Source organism: Symphodus melops (genome assembly GCF_947650265.1).
Source record: "Symphodus melops genome assembly, chromosome: 1".
Classification (NCBI taxonomy): Eukaryota; Metazoa; Chordata; class Actinopteri; order Labriformes; family Labridae; genus Symphodus; species Symphodus melops.
In genome coordinates this window covers 2,690,751-2,714,867 of record NC_136691.1, presented here as the reverse complement: position 1 = coordinate 2,714,867, position 24,117 = coordinate 2,690,751, and the positions used below count along the sequence as shown (strand labels likewise).

At 45.0% G+C, this 24,117-nt stretch overlaps 3 protein-coding genes across 4 annotated transcripts in view; 2 read left to right on the top strand and 1 right to left on the bottom strand.

Moving 5' to 3' along the window:
• LOC306832217 (uridine-cytidine kinase-like 1) overlaps nt 1-23,626 on the bottom strand; it is a 24,844-nt gene extending 1,218 nt beyond the window's left edge. The window contains exons 1-9 of one of the 2 annotated variants that reach the window (XM_079356715.1): nt 23,144-23,626; nt 5,463-5,652; nt 5,279-5,340; nt 3,307-3,323; nt 1,030-1,128; nt 759-852; nt 601-663; nt 373-495; nt 151-258 (exon numbers count right to left, since the gene is read on the bottom strand). In XM_079356715.1, coding sequence (XP_079212841.1) covers nt 151-258; nt 373-495; nt 601-663; nt 759-852; nt 1,030-1,128; nt 3,307-3,323; nt 5,279-5,340; nt 5,463-5,643 — 747 coding nt within the window. In that variant the 5' untranslated portion in view covers nt 5,644-5,652; nt 23,144-23,626. Of the gene's footprint in view, nt 1-150; nt 259-372; nt 496-600; nt 664-758; nt 853-1,029; nt 1,129-3,306; nt 3,324-5,278; nt 5,341-5,462; nt 5,653-10,443; nt 10,522-23,143 lie in introns of those variants that run through there. The other variant, XM_079356716.1, reaches the window with a different exon arrangement.
• On the top strand, nt 8,176-15,162 carry LOC306835729 (E3 ubiquitin/ISG15 ligase TRIM25-like; the record flags this gene model as incomplete). Its single annotated transcript, XM_079362442.1, has 2 exons — nt 8,176-10,587; nt 14,017-15,162. The coding sequence occupies exons 1-2, from the start codon at nt 8,917-8,919 to the stop codon at nt 15,160-15,162; spliced, it is 2,817 nt and encodes a 938-aa protein (XP_079218568.1). The 5' UTR covers nt 8,176-8,916.
• On the top strand, nt 20,391-22,967 carry LOC306832178 (tripartite motif-containing protein 16-like). The gene is given in 2 exon segments (XM_079356624.1): nt 20,391-21,235; nt 21,238-22,967. Coding segments are annotated over 2 exon segments (1,692 nt in total). The 5' UTR covers nt 20,391-21,135; the 3' UTR covers nt 22,830-22,967.
• Nucleotides 23,627-24,117: the final 491 nt, after the last annotated feature.

Sequence of the window (24,117 nt, the reverse complement as noted above, 5' to 3'; positions counted from 1 at the left end):
TAAACATATGACGAAGACCTTTCTGATCTTTATTCACCCAGCTTCCAATCAAAGTCCATTTTTTTCTTTACAAGATGTAAGGAGACCTCAGGCGGCTCCCTACTCAATCCACATAAAGGCCAAAACCCTGAAACTGATCCAGGTACGTACCAGCAGCACTCGGACCGCCATGAGAGCCGCAGCTCCCGTGGACACGGTGCTGTCCATCAGGATGACGTAGTCCTCGCTGATGTCTTTGGGCAGACGCAGGTAGTGAAGCTGGAGGATGGAAAAGCAGACAGAACGTCCCGAAAACATCAGAACCGGTTCAGAGAGACAGGAAAGCAAAACCGGGTCGCCTGGAGTTCAAACAGGTGAAGAAAGATCTGACACCTCTGGCTCTCCTGTGTCGTGATTGGTCTGGATGAGGATCTTCCCCAGCCGGATGTCTTTGCACACCGCCATCAGAGCCGGCTCCATGGTCTCTCCCGCTCTCAGGATGGAAACGCCTGTGATCTGCAGGAAGTCAAATACGCACAGCCATGAAAAGCAGAACGCACCGCAGATGTGAAGTCGTGATTTTAAAAGAGGAGGATGCACAAACTTCTACATCAGACTCACTCGTTTCCCGCTCAGCCTCTTGCCGTCATAGACGCCGCCCTGAGGCGTCTCCACCGACACGGGCTGGACATTAAAGGACGAGTACACGTTTTGTCACCCGGCGTCATTTTCGATAAAGTTTTGAGATAACGGCCTCACAAACGGAGCAGCAAACTCACCTTGAGAGGCAGGAAGGAGAGGGCGTGTTCGATCAGGAGCCTCATTAATCTCTTGGAGTAGAAGATGAACTCGTCCCTGTTCGTCTCCTTGTTCCTACACGGACACACGGAGGTCAGGAGGACACGCCCACAAACTGATTCTGTCTCTGCCCGAGTTTAGAGTCCGAACATTTTAACCTCCGCCGTTGTTAAAAATCCTCCACGTTTCTACGCATCACTCATGACTCCACTCCTCCGTGCAGACACGAACAGTGTGTGTGTGTGTGCTGACCTGATGATGGTGTGCATGCCTCGGACCTGCGGCGTGCTCTCCATCACGCTGAGGGTTTCGGGTAAAGGTTGACCCTGATGAGCCGACGCCAGAGCCGATCTGTAAAGGGGGAAGAAAAAAAAAGTTCATCTTCAGAAATGTGCAGGAAGGATGAGAAGTCGGATGTCGGACTTTGTTGCTTCATCCAACATTATAGATTTTACGAGCTGCGTCTATGAAGTCGATCGATCAAACGATCGGTTCATCAAATCAGGAGGCGGAGAGGACGGACTTTTCTCATCATCGGGGGGTTTAAAGACGGACTCTCATAAAGTTAGCATCACCATGACCTTTAGCTCTTAATCACACTGGGATTAACACAGACTAGAGATGGGAATAACACTGAATTAGTCACAGATGATGCTGCTGCCCTGACTCAAGTGATCAGAAAACAGAAGAAGATCGACCTGCGAGGTTTGTTTCAATACTTTGATTCATCGTCGGAGTCTGCAGAAGTTGTTGCATCATGTGAGTGGAGGCAGCAGAGGGATGCTCTCTCAAACGCATGCTGACCAACGTTAAGAGCAGAGGTTGCCATTCCTCAGCTGAGATTTGTTTTCTGCATGCTCAGAAAAAAAACAAAAACATGCTTTTTTTTTTTTTTTTTTAGCAAGTCATTTTAACGCAGCAAAGACATCAAGCAAGCTTTTCTTTTCCACTCGTTCACGTTCTGTTCGTAACAAGGCCGAGAGGATGCACAAGGCGAGCCTCACATATCCCAGCGGAGCTTCCTCTGAAGGGGAATTTTTGTTGGAGTTCAAATGGTGGAAAAGGTGAAGAAGGAGAAGAAACACAGGAAGTAGAAATATTAATAAAAAAAAAAGAAAAAAGAAAAGGAGGAGAGGAGACAAAAATAAAAGGAGAGGAAACATTTCTCTGTCATTAAGTGAAACGGTTCAACTCCATCGACGCTCTGCAGCTCGGGGCGGAGCAGAATTTTTAAAAAAACTCGGAGAATTGATAATTTGATGTGACTGGTGATTTTTTTTACACCTTTAGTTTTTCTCATGATTTGTTCACTTCATCTGACTCCAGCGTTATCAGGATGAATTGTTCTTGTGCTGAGAATCTGAGCGCTGCACGGCCACGCAGTGTGGACTCAACACTGAGATCTCATTCTTCAAACATCGGACGCTTCTCCTCCTGCTCTGTCGGGACGATGAGAGGAGTTTAGTAATAATGACGTCTGATCAGAAACAGAGAAAGGAGGATGGAAGAAAATGTCCCAGAAAACTGCAGGTCAGCTAAAACTCTTTTAAACGCAGGTTAAAGATTCACCTGTTTTCAGCTGTCTATATAAAATATTTTAAATAAAGATTTGTTTATATTTTTCCTTAAATTAATTTTAATTTTTTTTTTTTAATTTTAAATTTGAATAATTTCAAACTTTTTTAAATTAATTTTTTTTTAAATTTTTTTACTTGAACATATTTAAATGTTAATAATTTCAATGATTTTTTTTCTTAATGGTTTCTTTTCTTTCCTCTGTCGTGATGCTTCTGAAGTCTCGTGTGAAGCACTTTGAATCGCCTTGTGGTTGAAATGTGCGACGTAAATGAACTCGCCTTGTAAGTTCAAGATCTCGTCTGCTGAACGATCGGCTGGTTAAAAGTGTTCAAGTCGAAGCGCTCGGCGAGGCCGCACAAATAAAAGTCGGATAAAGGAAGCTTGGAGCAGCTGAAACAAACATCGGGAAGTGTCAGGAAAAAAAGCAGCAGGCGGATAAAGGTCCTGACTTTGTCTCTCTTCTTTTCTGTGTTCAGCAGGTTTTTTTTTTATAGTTCATTAAACGTTTAAGAAAGCTTCTGTCTGCTTCTGGTAATATTATTTTTGGTCACTATGACTCATCACTTCATCATCAGACAGCTGAGAGAAGTTTATACGCTGATTTACTGACGTGTATTACCTTTCTGTGTTGCTTTGTGATTTATCGTTCAGGTGAGAATTTGCTCGTGAAGAAGGAATGAATCCATAAAACAAGAGACGGATTATTAATGTCACTGACAGAACAGCAGAGTGAAAGGGATTCTGGACACAGACTCAAAGAGATGAACGACGCAGATTAGTTTTTGTGTTTCGAAGTGAAACAAAAAGCAAAACATGACAAAAAGCCAGACGTTCATTTGTCTTTGTTTACAGTGAAAGCAGGAGGAGAAAGAAGCAGGAAGATGGGAGAGGATGTAGTAATAATAATAATAATAATAATAATAATAATAAAAAAATAGGCAGCAGTCGTACCTCACAGTGATCTCACGCTGGAATGGTTACACAGCATTCAGTCAGGCGAGGGCGGGGAGTCGTGCACACACACAAACACGCAACGGTTTGTGTGTGTGTGTGTGTGTGTGCAAACAGTGAAACACAAGAAGAAGAAAAATAAACATGAGAAAAGCTGAAACAGTAAAGTCAAACATTCACAGCAGAATAAACATTTCTTTGCTCCTCACTTTGTGTTTTATTTTGAAAGGTTGAAACTGGTTTAGTCGAGATTTGTAAGTTGAGGAGTCGCTCTTATAAACCTCTCCGCAGGTCGTTACTTCTCCCATTTACCGCTTGCACGAATTCACAAAACCCTTCATGCAGGTAGAAGCGATCAAACCCGACGCTCTGCAGCCGGAGAGAGCGTGCGCCCTGTTTCTGAGTCGTTTAAAGCCAGTGTGAAAGATGCCGTGTGTGTGTTCTCCTGTAGCGCTCATTAATGAACACGTCGACGGTGGAGCAGATCGTGGTTTGGTTCAGGTCATAAAGCGGCTGACAGGACAGTCAGGTGAGGGAAGATGGACGACAGCTGTCCCTGGGTTTATACGCTCCTTTATCTCAGAAAACTGGAACTCCACTTGTAAAGGTTCGCCCGCCTTTACCGAGTTTTTTTTGGGGGGGGGAACAAGACCACGGGGGGGGAGGCCAGAAAAAGATCTTTAAATGACGTAGAATGAGTCGTGTATCTGTAAGACTGGAGTCGAGCATCTCTGGCTTAGTGTGCTCAATTTACTCGAAAAACAAACAAAGGAATGTGCAGTGTCTTTTAAATAACTGAAAAATGATTTATAAATAAAATGTATTATTATTATTGTTATTATTAATAAACTCTAAATGGTTTGATTCAGGTTTAAACTGCAGAAAGGCTAGATTTAAATCCTCTTTTTTATTTCCTTAATAACGTTTTTTTCACATCATATTATTAAATTGATACATTTCAGTAGTTAATCACGACTCATCACATTTGTTGTCACATGTTGCATTATTTCAGATTTTATTGTACAAACGTTCAGGCTTTTATTTTGAAGTTGTGTACTAGTCTTAAACTGAAAACATTTTCCTTGCAGTTTAAATTTAACTCTGCTTTTATTTTGAAATACAGTAAGGACCCTCTGGTAGAGTGAATGTTAGGAGATGAAGCTAAGCACAGAAACAGGAAGTGGTTAGGGGTCCAAAACGGCTCAAAAGAACAGTAACAAAGGCGCTCCACTAGTTAATGCTAACAGTGTTATTTTTTCAATTTTGTTTTATATTAAAGTCTTTCCTCTGTTCCTGATTTGATCGAGTCCTCTCTTTGTTATGTTTCACCTTGTGGGGGGGCCGTGAGGTCGGGGTGCTCTCATTGTTGTCTTCTTGTTTTGCTCATTAGCAGCTGATTCAATAAAAAGTCAGGCGTTCCTGCTGTCTTAAGTTTGTTTGTCCAGCAGAGGGAGCAAGTGCTCAGAGATAAAAAACAAAGTTTCATTAACAAGCTGCACATGGCAGCTGGTGTCAGACCTGATGCTGCATTCATTACATGTGGGGAAAAATAGGAACTCACGCTGCTGTACCCGGGTCAATATGCTAACATTAGCATGCTAACACAACAATACAGGCTACCAGATCAAAGAGTCGCACATTCATCCTTTAACTCAAGTTCCAGAGGTGAATATAAGAGCCCTCCTGTGCACTTTTCACTCTTGGCAGACTGGGTATTTGTACGACTGTTTTCAAGGTGCAGCGAGCCAACCGTTACTTTGGAGGGAAAAGTTAATTAGCTGACCGTTTTGTAGCACTAGCTTCTATTGAAGCAGACTACGGAGCTGTGCTGTGTTTAAAACCCTCTGCCCTCACAGAAGCAGCAGGTGATACAAAACAAACAGCAGCTAAACAAAGCCCCTTCATTTTGCACGAAAAGAAGGAAAGGTGGGAGATTGGACAAAGACTCAAAAACAAGCCGAGGACTTCTTACCTTTTCCAGCTGACTGTGAACGTGCTGAACGATCAAATCCAGCGCTACAAAGTTTTCTCCTCCTGTGAATAAAAGGAGTTCAGGACACACAAAAAAAGGAGATAATTTAGGGACAACAGATGACTGGGAAATGAAAACGAGCTCAGGTTTCATCAAACTGCGACGACGGAGACTCTCGACTGACCTCTGGGCACCACGATGTCAGCAGACTGCACCGTGGGCTCGATGTACTGCTCGAACGCCGGCTTCACAAACTTGTTGTATTGTTTGATGATGCCGCTGATGTTGCGCCCACGCTGTGAAATGTCCCTCTTCAGCCTCCGTATCAACCGGATGTCGGAGTCTGTGTCTACAAACACCTTCATGTCCAGCAGCTGGCAGACAGACAGAAAATGGAAAGAAAGTGAGGAATGAATGAGCTGGAATTGTGTTTCCTCGAATGTCTTAGAGGGACGGTGAATAAAAACAGGATGTGGACATATTGCAAAAAGTGTCCACATGCTGGGGATCGAACCCCCGACCTCCAAGTTGAGAGACTCCACCAACTGAGCCACAGCCGCCAACCAATCCATAAGCATTATTTTGGCCTTTAGAATCGGCATTTTAATGAGTCTTAAATAGGCTCCAAGTGGACATTTGAGGAACTGCAGGTTTGCTGTTGTTTTTTTTTTTTGCATTTTAACTTTTGTTTAATTTTCTGACACTGCAGGTTGTAGCTTGATTATATAATTCATTTTTTATTTTGGCCTTTAAAATCAGCATTTTAGTGAGTGTTAATAAGCTCCAAGTGGACATTTGAGGAACTGCAGGTTTGTTGTTGTTTTAGCTTTTGCTTAATTTTTTGGACACTTGTAGCTTGATTATATAATTCGCCATTTTTTATTTTATCCTTAAAACTGTGTGAGATTCATCTTTGGGAAAACTTGAGAAGCCGAAGCAGTGATTGGTTTAAGTCAGTCCGCATCACTTCCTGTTTCAGTGAAGGTTCCTGGTACATCATGCACTGATATGAGGAGGGGGGACAGACTGAAAGGAAGCTTTCATCTTTCGTACTGGAGACAAACATCGTGCTGCTTTGCTGCACACTGAACGACTTGGTGCTGAGTCGATGATTTGACATGTTGAAGATGAAATGTGGCGTTCGGGTCACGACGTGTTGAACGTGTTAACCGAGGAGCCACATCCGTTATCTTCAGTCCCTCTGAAGAGCAAGTCAGCCGTTCATCCGTCCACTGAGCTCCATTAAAGTGACGCTCAAGTCAGCAAAAAAAACAGGAAGAATCAATGAGGCAGCGCCAACAACAGAGAGGCAACACCAAAAACAGCTACTGACGACAACAGAGGCAAAAAGAAGTTTGTGAGTGATTTAAATGACGGCGACAGCGGGGTATTAAAGGTGTAACTCAGATGCACAACAAGCCGATGGATCCCGCCCGCTGTAAATCTGGTGAACCAAAAGACAGCACGTTGCTGGATAAGCACGTCTGTCGGCCTGTCGGAGGAGGGAGGGGGCACGAGGAGTGGCTTGTTCCCAAAGGTTAGAGAGCGATGCCGAGGCTGTAGATCATTTTCTAACCTGCTCCACCAGGAAAACACCCAGCTGCTTTCAGTCGACACTCTTATGTGCACTGCAATTTAAAAAATATATATATATAAAAACAGGAAATATACTTAGGTCGTAGCATCTAACAAAAACACTGGAATGACAAATGTAATTCAAAATTCACCATATCATCACATCTAGTTCATGTGTGAAGAGACCATTAGTATTTAATTGACAAGCTACGAGAATGGACCCCAAACATCATCAATCCCACGGCGGATAACGACTGTTATTAAGTGAATCAGAGGGTAATCAACCACACGGCCAGGTCCCAGGGGGAGACTTCCTGCCTTATCACCACGGTCCAGCTCACACCCTCAACAGCAATGTAGTAAAAAACAAACAAAACAAAAAAAATAGTATTAATTTTCTCCTTATTGACCAGGCCTCCTCGTCACACAGGCATAAACACAAAATACGAGCTGCAGAGGGATGAAATTAAAAACAAATGGACTGAAAATGGACTTTTTTATTTCTCTTAAACCAGAGTCCTTTTTAAGAGTGGAAAAATGAACAGAACAAAATATTTTAGAAAATGTAAATGTTTTTTCTTTATTTACCCATAAATATGTGAAAGTTCATTAAAGGCACAGCATATAAATTCAGCCACCAGGGGGCTCTCTTTCAAATCAACAAGAAAAGATGACATAAAGGCCTGCAGGGTGATTCTCTCTGCTGCTACTACCCTTAATTATTGGTTTTTTTATAAATATTTTTTCTTGAAGAGTTTGACGACTTAAAAAGAACTTCTGTGTGTTTCTTAGATAATTTGTTTATAACTGGAGGAACGGTGGCAAAAAACTAAAATAAGTGCAAGAAATGTGATGTCCTCCCCCAGTTTGGATGTTCCCAGAAAACCTCCAAAAGTTGGCATCCAGATGCCCGACCCACCTCAAATGGTTCATGTTACAGAGTTAAAACACTATTTGAATATGGGAGATAATTCATTAATGATTCATGGACCGTCCGGGTGGTTGAACAACCTCATAGCATTGATCAATAGCTTTTAAACCAGAGAACACAACACAAAAAAGAGTCAAAGCCATGATCTTATAACAATCCACTTGTTTTTTTAAGGTTAAAGTTATTTATTTTATTCAAAACCCGCTGCTCTCAATAATGCCACTGGGTTATGAGCTTAACCAAGAAATTAGGTGGGAAACTGTGGGAAATAAAGAGCCACCCTGTTTGCTCAAAATAATTCAAAGACCACTGGAGGAAATTAAATGCATGGTTTATCTCCATCTTTAACAACAAAATCAAACCCATTCAAATGTCCTTCCAAAAGAAAAATAATGTCCTTGAAAAAAAAAAGAAAAGAAATGTCCATTAGGTTGGCACTCTACGGTCTGGCAGCCTTATTCGTCCTTACCCCGGGGAGATACAGGTCTCTTTTTAGTCTTTTACGCTCCTCCAAGGCCCATGCTCGACTCCCATGTGCATCTCAAAAAAAAGATTCCCAGATCCTCATCCGGATAAACATGTTTTCTCTCCTGCTCCTTAGTCCACACCCAATCAAAGACAAAAAAAAAAAAAACACACATATTTTCCCCTCTCCCTTTGTTCACTTTAACCCCGCCTCCACACACACCTGTGTATCTTTGGCTAAGTAGGTCACCTGACCAGGCTACAGGCAGGGAAATAACACAAACACAGGAGTGGCCATGTCACAATCTAAGGAGAGAATAAGAAGTATTTCTTCCCGAAAACTTTATATGTTTTAATGTGGAGCAGCTTTTAACAGAGGCTTCTCTGAAAACGAGTAAACTAAGTTCAATATTTCAGCTTTCCTCCTTTTCCTGGAATGAATCTGACTTCGGTCAGCCCTCCCTCTTCTTCCTGCTCTCACACACAGCCTGCTGCACTCTGAGTATTTCCTGGTTCCCTCCCCTTCAGATCTACAGTTTATAGATGGGTGTAACCAACAAGAGCTGCACAGTCACATGAACAGTCACATGCTTTGTGGATAACAGGTGAGACTTGTTTCAGTTCTGAGGAAGTGAATCTCACACAGTCGTTGTTACAGAGAGCAGAAATGGCGCAGAAAGGAGTTCAGCTGGACCGGGAATCCTTCTCTTGTTCCATCTGTCTGGATCTCCTGAAGGATCCGGGGACTCTTACCTGTGGACACAGCTACTGCATGAACTGTATTGAAGGCCACTGGGATAAAGAGGATTATAAGGCAGTCTATACCTGTCCTCAGTGCAGGAAGGACTTCAAACCGAGGCCTGACCTGGGGAAAAACACCATGTTAGCAGGTTTAGTGGAGCAGCTGAAGAAGACTGGACTCCCAGCTGCTCCTGCAGATCACTGCTATGCTGGATCTGAAGACGTGGCCTGTGATGTCTGCACCGGGAGGAAACTGAAAGCCTGTAAGTCCTGTCTGCAGTGTCTGGCCTCTTACTGTGAGAATCACCTCCAGCCTCATTTTGAAGTACCTTCATTTAAGAAACACAAGCTGGTGGAGCCCTCCAAGAAGCTCCAGGAGAACGTGTGCTCTCGTCATGATGAGGTGATGAAGATGTTCTGTCGTACTGATCAGCAGTCTATCTGTTATCTCTGCTCTGTGGACGAACACAAAGGTCATGACACAGTCTCAGCTGCAGCAGAAAGGAGCGAGAAGCAGAGAGAGCTCGAGGTGAGGCGACTAAACGTCCAGCAGAGAATCCAGGACGGAGAGAAAGATGTGAAGCTGCTCCAACAGGAGGTGGAGGCTATCAATGGCTCTGCTGATAAAACAGTGGGGAACAGTGAGAAGATGTTCACTGAGCTGATTCGTCTCATGAAGAAAAGACGCTCTGATGTGACGCAGCAGGTCAGATCCCAGCAGCAAACTGAAGTGAGTCGAGTCAGAGAGTGTCAGGAGAAGCTGGAGCAGGAGATCACTGAGCTGAAGAGGAAAGACGCTGAGATGGAGAAGCTGTCACACACACAGGACCACATCCAGTTTCTACAGGACTACCCCTCAGTGTCAGCACTCAGTGAATCTACACACTCATCCAGCATCAAGATCCGTCCACTGAGGTACTTTGAGGACGTGACAGCAGCTGTGTCAGAAGTCAGAGATAAAATACAGGATGTCCTGACACAGAAATGGACAAACATCTCACAGACACTGACTGAAGTGGATGTTTTACTGTCAGGACCAGAACCAGAACCAAAGCCCAAGACCAGAGCTGAGTTCTTACAATATTCACTTGACATCACACTGGATCCAAACACAGCACACACACAGCTGTTTTTATCTGATGAGAACAGAAAAGCAACATTTACAGGTCAGACCCAGTATTATCCTAGTCACCCAGACAGATTCACTGATTGGTATCAGGTCCTGAGTAAAGAGAGTCTGACTGGACGTTGTTACTGGGAGGTGGAGAGGAGAGGAAGAGGAGTTTATGTAGCAGTCACATACAAGAATATCAGCAGAGCAGGGGATGAGAGTGAATTTGGATCTAATGACAAATCTTGGAGTTTATTTTGTGACAACAACAGGTATAACTTTTATAACAACAAAGTAAAGACTCCTGTCTCAGGTCCTCAGTCCTCCAGAGTAGGAGTGTACCTGGATCACAGAGCAGGTATTCTGTCCTTCTACAGCATCTCTGAAACCATGACTCTCCTCCACAGAGTCCAGACCACATTCACTCAGCCTCTACATGCTGGTCTCGGGTTTAATTTAATTTGTTGTTATGGAGACTCTGCTGAGGTGCGTAAACTGAAATAAACAGAAGTCGTTTTGGGGAAAACAGGTTCAGAAATTGTGTTCATGTTTGTTGTTGAGTTCATCAATGCTCCTTGTTGGACACAGATCACCTCAGAGTCATGAAAAACACCCTGGAAAAGTCAGGAAATGTGGAAAAAAAAGAACACTAACTTTTTCTGGACCTGGAGTTGTTTTGGAAAAAGGAAATAAACTCAGATCATTTTGAACAAGTGTTGACAGATCTCAAAATGAACTGTCATCTCGCCTTCTGAGAAACTGTCACTTGTCATCTGGACGACTAAGGAAAACCACAAGTGGAAAATGTTGTCTTGTCTCATTCAGAAAGAGGTGTTAGATTAGATACATATTTGTGCATGCTTTTGCTCGTGTCCATGACAACCACCCAGTAATATGTGGTGTTTTGAGAGGGGGGGGGACTTATCTGCCTTTTGCAGTAACCATATGCAAGTTATTTTTGTCTTCACAAGAAAGTTATTTTGATGCCCATTTACTACCCCATCCTATGCAGCAGATTTATCAGTCCTTTACAGTAGCTTTCTGCAAATTTCTATGACACACATGTATTCATGCTTGCAACAGTATATACAGTATATAAAGACATGAAGGTCAGAGCAAAGAGCCTTTCTGCAGCCGACCCTGGACTCTGGGACTCTTTCATCCTTAGAGCGGAGACTTTTATCACATACAAGAGATAGACCGCCGTATATATTTGCTTTTACCCAGGAGGGATTTATTTTACTTATTACCAATTGCTGGATTTATTATTGTTGTGTATTACTAAAAAATCAATAAATGGGAGTCTTCCATTGTAAGACTCACACCAAATAGAACTAGTTTATTTTTGTCTTTACCCACGGGAGCCAATCCAGAGAAACAACAGGACCCCACAAGGTAAGAACGTTCTCCCCAGATCTTCCATTAACCACAGAGGGTAAAAATAGACGAAGGATCTGAACCCCGACGATAGAACCAGAGGCCGCAGGGTGAGAGCCTGAGGGGTTCATTCCTCCGGTAGGAGAGGAAACCAATCCTCATCCCATCATCTGACCGGTGGGAAGTAGCGAGTCTAGAAGCGTACTATATACTCTCGCCAAACCACGTCAAACTATAGTCCAGTAGAGCAAACCTGACAACATCCACACTCTGCCCAAAAAAGCAATTAAAGTGGGGAGCGCAAAATGGGAAATCTGAAAAATAATAACAGGAAGCCACCGTACAGACGCAGCAGCAGCTTTTCCCCGTCGACTCAACAAAATTTGAGATTTGAGATTTGTCTCAAATGTGACAGAAAAACAGCTTTGATTGAATCCTGATCGCCTGCCTGTTTCACTCTGACTTAATCAAAAAGAGCCAGCGCTGGACTGTCAGTAATTAGCTGTTTGACCTGCTGAAAGCTGTGCTGGGCGAAATCAGTTCATTGAAATGTAGCAGCGCGCAACACATCTCTCATTGATTCCACAATAGATGTGGTTTGTTCCTTCGGAAGTCCACCACCATCTCCTTGGTCTTGGAGGTGTTTAGCTGCAGATGGTTGTCACTGCACCACGTCACAAAGTCCTCGATCAGGCTCCTGTACTCCTCCTCCTGTCCATCCCTGACACAAGCAACTATCGCAGTGTCGTCCGAGTATTTCTGCATGTGGCAGAGCTCAGAGTTATACTGGAAGTCAGAGGTGTACAGGGTGAACAGGACGGGGGAGAGCACAGTCCCCTGTGGTGCACCGGTGCTGCTGACCACAGTGTCAGATGTGCAGTCCTTCAGTCTGACGTACTGTGGTCTCTCTGTGAGGTAGTCCATGATCCACCTCACCAGGTACGAGTCCACCCTCATCTCGGTCAGCTTGTCTCTCAGTAGGAGGGGATGGATGGTGTCGAAGGCGCTTGAGAAATCAAAGAACATGATTCTCATCACGCTGCTCCCTTTGTCCAGATGAGAGTAAGCCCTGTGTAGAAGATAGAGGATGGCATTGTCCACGCCCACCTTTGCCTGGTATGCAAACTGCAGGGGATCCTGTGCGTGTTGTACCTGGGGTCTGAGGTGTTGGAGCAGCAGCCGTTCGAAGGTCTTCATAACGTGGGATGTCAGAGCGATTGGTCTGAAGTCGCCTGGCTCACTGGGGTTTTTGTTCTTGGGGACCGGGGTGAGGCACGAGGTCTTCCAGAGCACAGGAACCTTCCCAAGCCGCAGGCTCATGTTGAAGATGTGCTGAAGTGGCTCCCCCAACTCAGCAGAGCAGGCCTTTAGCATCCTGGGACATACCTTGTCTGGGTCTGCTGCCTTCCTGGGGCGGAGTCTCCTCAGCTCCTTTCTAACCTGGTCTCTGGTGATGGTGGGGGAGAGGGGGGATGGATTGTCACTGGAGGTTGTGTCTGTCCTGGTGGAGGTGTTGGGGGGAGTAAGAGGGGGGGAGGGGGTGTGTAGAGGGGTGCTGGGGGGACAGGCACTGGCTGCAGCGACGGGGCTGTCGAACCTGTTAAAAAACAAGTTGAGCTGGTTTGCTCTCTCAGGGTCCCCGTTTTCTGCGTTGTTATTTTTCTTCTTGCAGCCTGTGATGGTTTTCATGCCCTCCCAGACCTCCCTCATGTTGTTCTGCTGAAGCTTCTGTTCTACCTTCCTTCTGTACTCCTCCTTTGCCTCTCGGAGTCTGACCTTGAGTTCCCCCTGCACACGCTTCAGCTCTGCCTGGTCTCCCTCCTTGAATGCCCTTTTCTTCCTGTTAAGGATCTCCTTGACATCGCTGGTGATCCAGGGCTTGTTGTTCGGGAAGCAGCGCACAGTTTAAGTGGGAACCACAACGTCCATACAGAAGTTCATGTAGTCAGTTGTGCAGTGTGTGACCCCCTCAATGTCATCACCATGAGTCTCTTGCAGGGCACTCCAGTCAGTGGTCTCAAAACAGTCTCTGAGAGCCTCATCTGCCACAGGAGAACACTTTCTGAAGGTGCGAGTAGTTATCGGTTGTCTCTGGAAAGGTGCGAGTAGTTATCGGTTGTCTCTGGACAGTATAACTGGGTGCCGGTGCATCACGAATAGCTTCAACGTGGTCCTCAGTCGGCAGCAGACCATCCCTACTTATGGTATGTCCCAGGTAAGTCAGCTTATTTTGGCAGAATTTGCATTTTTCAGTATTCAGACGCAGTCCAGATTCCTGTAGTCTGTACAGTACAGCTTTCAGGCGTGTTTCATGATCAGCACGGCAAGATGAGAAGACAAGGATGCCAGATATGCTTGAACTCCAGGCAGATCTTTTAGCAGCCTCATTTTGAAGTACCTTCATTTAAGAAACACAAGCTGGTGGAGCCCTCCAAGAAGCTCCAGGAGAACGTGTGCTCTCGTCATGATGAGGTGATGAAGATGTTCTGTCGTACTGATCAGCAGTCTATCTGTTATCTCTGCTCTGTGGACGAACACAAAGGTCATGACACAGTCTCAGCTGCAGCAGAAAGGAGCGAGAAGCAGAGAGAGCTCGAGGTGAGGCGACTAAACGTCCAGCAGAGAATCCAGGACGGAGAGAAAGATGTGAAGCTGCTCCAACAGGAGGTGGAGGCTATCAATGGCTCTGCTGATAAAACAGTGGGGAACAGTGAGAAGATGTTCACTGAGCTGATTCGTCTCATGAAGAAAAGACGCTCTGATGTGACGCAGCAGGTCAGATCCCAGCAGCAAACTGAAGTGAGTCGAGTCAGAGAGTGTCAGGAGAAGCTGGAGCAGGAGATCACTGAGCTGAAGAGGAAAGACGCTGAGATGGAGAAGCTGTCACACACACAGGACCACATCCAGTTTCTACAGGACTACCCCTCAGTGTCAGCACTCAGTGAATCTACACACTCATCCAGCATCAAGATCCGTCCACTGAGGTACTTTGAGGACGTGACAGCAGCTGTGTCAGAAGTCAGAGATAAAATACAGGATGTCCTGACACAGAAATGGACAAACATCTCACAGACACTGACTGAAGTGGATGTTTTACTGTCAGGACCAGAACCAGAACCAAAGCCCAAGACCAGAGCTGAGTTCTTACAATATTCACTTGACATCACACTGGATCCAAACACAGCACACACACAGCTGTTTTTATCTGATGAGAACAGAAAAGCAACATTTACAGGTCAGACCCAGTATTATCCTAGTCACCCAGACAGATTCACTGATTGGTATCAGGTCCTGAGTAAAGAGAGTCTGACTGGACGTTGTTACTGGGAGGTGGAGAGGAGAGGAAGAGGAGTTTATGTAGCAGTCACATACAAGAATATCAGCAGAGCAGGGGATGAGAGTGAATTTGGATCTAATGACAAATCTTGGAGTTTATTTTGTGACAACAACAGGTATAACTTTTATAACAACAAAGTAAAGACTCCTGTCTCAGGTCCTCAGTCCTCCAGAGTAGGAGTGTACCTGGATCACAGAGCAGGTATTCTGTCCTTCTACAGCATCTCTGAAACCATGACTCTCCTCCACAGAGTCCAGACCACATTCACTCAGCCTCTACATGCTGGTCTCGGGTTTAATTTAATTTGTTGTTATGGAGACTCTGCTGAGGTGCGTAAACTGAAATAAACAGAAGTCGTTTTGGGGAAAACAGGTTCAGAAATTGTGTTCATGTTTGTTGTTGAGTTCATCAATGCTCCTTGTTGGACACAGATCACCTCAGAGTCATGAAAAACACCCTGGAAAAGTCAGGAAATGTGGAAAAAAAAGAACACTAACTTTTTCTGGACCTGGAGTTGTTTTGGAAAAAGGAAATAAACTCAGATCATTTTGAACAAGTGTTGACAGATCTCAAAATGAACTGTCATCTCGCCTTCTGAGAAACTGTCACTTGTCATCTGGACGACTAAGGAAAACCACAAGTGGAAAATGTTGTCTTGTCTCATTCAGAAAGAGGTGTTAGATTAGATACATATTTGTGCATGCTTTTGCTCGTGTCCATGACAACCACCCAGTAATATGTGGTGTTTTGAGAGGGGGGGGGACTTATCTGCCTTTTGCAGTAACCATATGCAAGTTATTTTTGTCTTCACAAGAAAGTTATTTTGATGCCCATTTACTACCCCATCCTATGCAGCAGATTTATCAGTCCTTTACAGTAGCTTTCTGCAAATTTCTATGACACACATGTATTCATGCTTGCAACAGTATATACAGTATATAAAGACATGAAGGTCAGAGCAAAGAGCCTTTCTGCAGCCGACCCTGGACTCTGGGACTCTTTCATCCTTAGAGCGGAGACTTTTATCACATACAAGAGATAGACCGCCGTATATATTTGCTTTTACCCAGGAGGGATTTATTTTACTTATTACCAATTGCTGGATTTATTATTGTTGTGTATTACTAAAAAATCAATAAATGGGAGTCTTCCATTGTAAGACTCACACCAAATAGAACTAGTTTATTTTTGTCTTTACCCACGGGAGCCAATCCAGAGAAACAACAGGACCCCACAAGGTAAGAACGTTCTCCCCAGATCTTCCATTAACCACAGAGGGTAAAAATAGACGAAGGATCTGAACCCCGACGATAGAACCAGAGGCCGCAGGGTGAGAGCCTGAGGGGTTCATTCCTCCGGTAGGAGAGGAAACCAATCCTCATCCCATCATCTGACCGGTGGGAAGTAGCGAGTCTAGAAGCGTACTATATACTCTCGCCAAACCACGTCAAACTATAGTCCAGTAGAGCAAACCTGACAACATCCACACTCTGCCCAAAAAAGCAATTAAAGTGGGGAGCGCAAAATGGGAAATCTGAAAAATAATAACAGGAAGCCACCGTACAGACGCAGCAGCAGCTTTTCCCCGTCGACTCAACAAAATTTGAGATTTGAGATTTGTCTCAAATGTGACAGAAAAACAGCTTTGATTGAATCCTGATCGCCTGCCTGTTTCACTCTGACTTAATCAAAAAGAGCCAGCGCTGGACTGTCAGTAATTAGCTGTTTGACCTGCTGAAAGCTGTGCTGGGCGAAATCAGTTCATTGAAATGTAGCAGCGCGCAACACATCTCTCATTGATTCCACAACAGTTGCAAAGTTCTGTATGAACTTGGTGTACCAGGATGTCAGGCCCTGGAAGAACCTGAGAGATGCAGATAGATGATAGATAGATACTTTATTGATCCCGAGAGAAATTCAGGGCATCCAGTAGCAGTATACAGACAGGCAGGACACAAGATATTGGTAACAATACACCCCCGCTGTCCCCCTCCCCTCTCTATACAATAATCCCCCAAACAAGATTTAGCAGCCCCTCTGTGACGTAGAGTAAAGGTTAAACCTGTGCAGTTGGCATTAGCATTAGACTTAAAACTTATATAGCATAATGTACCTAACCTGTGAGGAGAGAAAAACATGTGTGATGTTTAAAAGAGACCTGTAAACAGTTAAAGAGCCTTGGAAACAAGGGCTGACCTTCTAGAAACTAGTTACATGTGTATGTACAGAGGTCTTTGAGCTTATGCCAGAGGTGTGAGTACAGTTGTTAAACAGTCAATGCAGGAATGCAAATTGTGTTCAGCAACATAAAGGAGCAGTGATTAGCATTAAGTGTCCAAAACAAAAAGGTGAAACCAGGAGTGATTAGGGTGATTGCCATTTAAGTACCCAACTATTGAGGAGTAGATTAGCATTAAGTGTTGAAGACAATAGAGTGAAACTTGACCTAGTTAGGGTGATCATGTCAACCATTACAGATGTAGCATAACACAACAGTAGGATGAAACCAGACATGATTTGGGTGATTATCATTAAAGTGACCTGTGCTCAGTAAGGTGACTATCAATATGCATTAAAGTGTCCAACTGGGGGCTGACTCTGAGGTCAGCAGTGCAGAGGAGTGGGAAAAAAAGTGAAAAAAGAGTCCAGGGTTCACCGTGCGCTTCTTCCCTGCTGTGACAGTGAAGTGTTGTACAGTCTTATGGCCAGGGGGAAAAATAGTTCTTGAGTCTGTCCGTGGAGCACGACTGTGACAGCAGTCAGTCACTGAACATGCTCCTCTGCCCGGTGAAGGTGCTGTGCAGAGGGTGGTGTGTGTTGTCCATGATGGAGAGCATTTTGTCCAGAGGTCCTCCTCTCTACCACTGTCACCAGTGAGTCCAGCTCTGTACCCATCACAGAGCCGGCCCTCCTCACCAGTCTGTCCAGGCGTGCTGCGTCCCTCTTCTTGCAGCTTCCTCCCCAGCACACCACTGCGTAGAAGAGGACGCTGGACACCACAGACTGGTAGAACATCTGCAGCAGCTTTTTGCAGATGTTGACGGACCCCAGCCTTCTCAGGAAGTACAGACGACTCTGTCCCTTCCTGCAGGTAGTGTCCATGTTAGGCGACCAGTCCAGCTTGTCATCCAGCTGCTGCCCCAGATACCCGTAGGTCCTGACCACCTCCACGTCAACCCCCCCCCCCCCGATGGAAACAGGTTCTAGATGTGGTTTGTTCCTTCGGAAGTCCACCACCATCTCCTTGGTCTTGGAGGTGTTTAGCTGCAGATGGTTGTCACTGCACCACGTCACAAAGTCCTCGATCAGGCTCCTGTACTCCTCCTCCTGTCCATCCCTGACACAAGCAACTATCGCAGTGTCGTCCGAGTATTTCTGCATGTGGCAGAGCTCAGAGTTATACTGGAAGTCAGAGGTGTACAGGGTGAACAGGACGGGGGAGAGCACAGTCCCCTGTGGTGCACCGGTGCTGCTGACCACAGTGTCAGATGTGCAGTCCTTCAGTCTGACGTACTGTGGTCTCTCTGTGAGGTAGTCCGTGATCCACCTCACCAGGTACGAGTCCACCCTCATCTCGGTCAGCTTGTCTCTCAGTAGGAGGGGATGGATGGTGTCGAAGGCGCTTGAGAAATCAAAGAACATGATTCTCATCACGCTGCTCCCTTTGTCCAGATGAGAGTAAGCCCTGTGTAGAAGATAGAGGATGGCATTGTCCACGCCCACCTTTGCCTGGTATGCAAACTGCAGGGGATCCTGTGCGTGTTGTACCTGGGGTCTGAGGTGTTGGAGCAGCAGCCGTTCGAAGGTCTTCATAACGTGGGATGTCAGAGCGATTGGTCTGAAGTCGCCTGGCTCACTGGGGTTTTTGTTCTTGGGGACCGGGGTGAGGCACGAGGTCTTCCAGAGCACAGGAACCTTCCCAAGCCGCAGGCTCATGTTGAAGATGTGCTGAAGTGGCTCCCCCAACTCAGCAGAGCAGGCCTTTAGCATCCTGGGACATACCTTGTCTGGGTCTGCTGCCTTCCTGGGGCGGAGTCTCCTCAGCTCCTTTCTAACCTGGTCTCTGGTGATGGTGGGGGAGAGGGGGGATGGATTGTCACTGGAGGTTGTGTCTGTCCTGGTGGAGGTGTTGGGGGGAGTAAGAGGGGGGGAGGGGGTGTGTAGAGGGGTGCTGGGGGGACAGGCACTGGCTGCAGCGACGGGGCTGTCGAACCTGTTAAAAAACAAGTTGAGCTGGTTTGCTCTCTCAGGGTCCCCGTTTTCTGCGTTGTTATTTTTCTTCTTGCAGCCTGTGATGGTTTTCATGCCCTCCCAGACCTCCCTCATGTTGTTCTGCTGAAGCTTCTGTTCTACCTTCCTTCTGTACTCCTCCTTTGCCTCTCGGAGTCTGACCTTGAGTTCCCCCTGCACACGCTTCAGCTCTGCCTGGTCTCCCTCCTTGAATGCCCTTTTCTTCCTGTTAAGGATCTCCTTGACATCGCTGGTGATCCAGGGCTTGTTGTTCGGGAAGCAGCGCACAGTTTAAGTGGGAACCACAACGTCCATACAGAAGTTCATGTAGTCAGTTGTGCAGTGTGTGACCCCCTCAATGTCATCACCATGAGTCTCTTGCAGGGCACTCCAGTCAGTGGTCTCAAAACAGTCTCTGAGAGCCTCATCTGCCACAGGAGAACACTTTCTGAAGGTGCGAGTAGTTATCGGTTGTCTCTGGAAAGGTGCGAGTAGTTATCGGTTGTCTCTGGACAGTATAACTGGGTGCCGGTGCATCACGAATAGCTTCAACGTGGTCCTCAGTCGGCAGCAGACCATCCCTACTTATGGTATGTCCCAGGTAAGTCAGCTTATTTTGGCAGAATTTGCATTTTTCAGTATTCAGACGCAGTCCAGATTCCTGTAGTCTGTACAGTACAGCTTTCAGGCGTGTTTCATGATCAGCACGGCAAGATGAGAAGACAAGGATGCCAGATATGCTTGAACTCCAGGCAGATCTTTTAGCACAATGGACATCATCTTCTGAAATGCTGACGGAGCTGATGCTAGCCCAAAACAAACTGAACATTTGAAGAGCCCTTTATGTGTTATAAAGGCAGTCAGGTCTCTGCTGTCCTCATGCAGAGGAACCTGATAGGAAGCATTTGCAAGGTCAATGGTTGAGAACACAGATGCTCCTCTGAGCTCTGAAAAGAGCTCCTCAATCAGTCACGACAGCTTTGTTGGGCTCTCTGAGATCAGTACACATCCGTATTCTTGCTGAGTTCTTGCGTTGGGTCACCACAATTGGGGACACCCAGGGAGATGCGTCAATCCTCTCGATGATGTCAGCATCCAGCAGGCGCTTTAACTCTGCAGAAACAGCATCTCTGACTGAAAAAGGCAACCTCCTTAACTTTTGTTGCACAGGTTTCACATCATCTCTCACTTTGACTTTGAGTACAAAATCGTTCACACAGCCCATGGTAGGTAGAGGCAAGGCTGTAGTGCCAGGTGAAGTTGTAGTTGCAGGTTGAACAGTTATTTCCTTGACAATCAACCTCTGCGTTCAGTTCCACTTTCCGTCCCACAATGATCATTTGCATTGAAGAAAGTGGCTGGAGCGGAACATCCCTCATGAAATGCAGTGATGTCCAGACAGCCGAGCACTGGGATTCTCTGCCTTGAGTCGGTCACCAGAGGAATGTTTGTGTGCTTTAGTGGGATGTGACTGGATGACTTCCAATAAACATGAGCAGTAGTGTGATTACGTTGTAACTTTCATTAATGTCGGCACACATGCTTCTTAACACATTATTTCTTTTTCTTCTCTACCCAGTCATGTATTCTCGAGAGCAGCAACTGTCCCACTATGCCCCCTACTGGCCTGAGAAGGAAAAGCTTTTAGAACACAACAGTATGCAAGTTAAAACTTGAATAACAGAGCAAACAAGAAGGGGACATTGAGCAAATACATGAAATACAAACAGGGGAGAGAAGAAGAAATATTTACTTCCTACTAAAACTTTATATTTTTTAATGTGGAGCAGCTTTTAACAGAGGCTTCTCTGAAAACGAGTAAACTAAGTTCAATATTTCAGCTTTGCTCCTCTTCCTGGAATGAATCTGACTTCGGTCAGCCCTCCCTCTTCTTCCTGCTCTCACACACAGCCTGCTGCACTCTGAGTATTTCCTGTTTCCCTCCACTTCAGATCTACAGTTTATAGATGGGTGTAACCAACAAGAGCTGCACAGTCACTGCACAGACACATGCTTTGTAGATCAGAGGTGAAACTTGTTTCAGTTATGAGGAAGTGAATCTCACACAGTCGTTGTTACAGAGAGCAGAAATGGCGCAGAAAGGAGTTCAGCTGGACCGGGAATCCTTCTCTTGTTCCATCTGTCTGGATCTCCTGAAGGATCCGGGGACTCTTACCTGTGGACACAGCTACTTATGAACTGTATTGAAGGCCACTGGGATACAGAGGATTATAAGGCAGTCTATACCTGTCCTCAGTGCAGGAAGGACTTCATACCGAGGCCTGACCTGGGGAAAAACACCATGTTGGCAGGTTTAGTGGAGAAGCTGAAGAAGACTGGACTCCGAGCTGCTCCTGCAGATCACTGCTATGCTGGATCTGAAGACGTGGCCTGTGATGTCTGCACCGGGAGGAAACTGAAAGCCTGTAAGTCCTGTCTGCAGTGTCTGGCCTCTTACTGTCAGAATCACCTCCAGCCTCATTTTGAAGTACCTTCATTTAAGAAACACAAGCTGGTGGAGCCCTCCAAGAAGCTCCAGGAGAACGTGTGCTCTCGTCATGATGAGGTGATGAAGATGTTCTGTCGTACTGATCAGCAGTCTATCTGTTATCTCTGCTCTGTGGACGAACACAAAGGTCACGACACAGTCTCAGCTGCAGCAGAAAGGAGCGAGAAGCAGAGAGAGCTCGAGGTGAGTCGACTAAACACCCAGCAGAGAATCCAGGACGGAGAGAAAGATGTGAAGCTGCTCCAACAGGAGGTGGAGGCTATCAATGGCTCTGCTGATAAAACAGTGAGGAACAGTGAGAAGATGTTCACTGAGCTGATCCGTCTCATGGAGAAAAGACGCTCTGATGTGACGCAGCAGGTCAGATCCCAGCAGCAAACTGAAGTGAGTCGAGTCAGAGAGCGTCAGGAGAAGCTGGAGCAGGAGATCACTGAGCTGAAGAGGAAAGACGCTGAGATGGAGAAGCTGTCACACACACAGGACCACATCCAGTTTCTACAGGACTACCCCTCAGTGTCAGCACTCAGTGAATCTACACACTCATCCAGCATCAAGATCCGTCCTCTGAGGTACTTTGAGGACGTGACAGCAGCTGTGTCAGAAGTCAGAGATAAACTACAGGACGTCCTGACACAGAAATGGACAAACATCTCAAAGACACTGACTGAAGTGGATGTTTTACTGTCAGGACCAGAACCAGAACCAGAGCCCAAGACCAGAGCTGAGTTCTTAAAATATTCATGTGACATCACACTGGATCCAAACACAGCACACACACAGCTGTTATTATCTGATGGGAACAGAATAGTAACAAACACAGGTCAGACCCAGTCTTATTCTAGTCACCCAGACAGATTCACTGAATGTCCTCAGGTCCTGAGTAAAGAGAGTCTGACTGGACGTTGTTACTGGGAGGTGGAGAGGAGAGGAGAAGGAGGAGTTTATGTAGCAGTCACATACAAGAATATCAGCAGAGCAGGGTATGAGAGTGAATTTGGATATAATGACAAATCTTGGAGGTTATATTGTGACAACAACAGGTATAACTTTTATTACAACAGTGTCGAGACTCCTGTCTCAGGTCCTCTGTCCTCCAGAGTAGGAGTGTACCTGGATCACAGAGCTGGTATTCTGTCCTTCTACAGCATCTCTGAAACCATGACTCTCCTCCACAGAGTCCAGACCACATTCACTCAGCCTCTACATGTTGGACTCGGATTTAATTTTAATTTTGGTTGTCGTGAAATCTCTGCTCAGTTGTGTAAACTGAAATAGACAGAAGTCATTTCAGGGATAACGGATTCAGAAATTGATTTTGTGTTCATGTTTGTTGTTGAGTTCATCAATGTTCCTTGTTGTACACAGATCACCTCAGAGTCATGAAAAACACCCTGGAGAGTCAGGAAATTTGGGTCTTGAGAAGTTTTGGAAAAAGGAAATAAACTCAGATCATTTTGAACAAGTCACCGAGATGAATTTCTGAACTGATTCTGAATTCATCTCCACCGCAACTTTAATATTGAATTTGAAACGGGGTCTGAATGGGGTTCGAGATAAGTCCTGGATTTAAAGAGATCAGTTATCCTCACCTTGAGCAGCTCCTTGTTGGCAAAGGCCAGGATCCCCTCAAAGATGACCACGTTGGCCCCGTACACCGTTTTCTAAAAACAAGTTCAGATAGAAAGGATCGGTGACCTTTTACTATCACATCCTGCTTTTCAACCAGACCAGTGTGAATACGTCTCAGAGCTCCTCTAAACATGTGTAAAGCTCCTTGTTCTAAATCCACTTCACTCTGCATCACGTTTGATAAAGTTCATTATTTGTAAATGAATGTAAAGAAGCTGATTTTTGCATGTCGTTCATTAATGGTTTAATTTTTTATTCTTATTCATATAAGGGTCCTTCTTAATCTTGTTTTGGGTTATTATGCATGTAGAGGGGACAGCGACTGTTTATTTTATCAAATGTCTCCTGAATGTCTTGTATTCTGTAACTGGATGTCTTGGATTTCCCTCGGGATCAATAAAGTCTATTTGTCTCCTCCCATCACTTGTCACTAGTTTTTTAACCAGCCGTGACTAAAGACAGTTCACCACCTTCACACACTTATTTATTCTTTCAGGTACAAAAAAAAATAATTAAAAAAAACTTGTTTTTTATTTCAGCAGGAAAGAAAAATGTAATGTTAAAATGTATTTAATTAAATTAAAAATCTCTTTTTCAAAAGTTTCAAGGGTTGAATCCTGACAATCACTTAATCCTGGTGTCTTTTTTATTTTATTTCTTTAAACATTTTGGAGAAAATCCCTCCTCATCATCTGCAGTGTCGCCTCTATATTGAAAACCTTTGCACAATTTGTGCCTCTGCTTTAGATTAACTTTTATATTTGCATAGTTCATGCTTTATTGACTCTAATTGTTTATTATCTGCTTTAGCTATTAACTTTGATTACATCTGAAAGGTAATGACTGAGTAATTATGATGTCTTATTTTGTTTCATCTTGGAAGATTTTTTTTAAACTATAAGACTTTCGTAAGACTTTATCCAGAACATCTCCC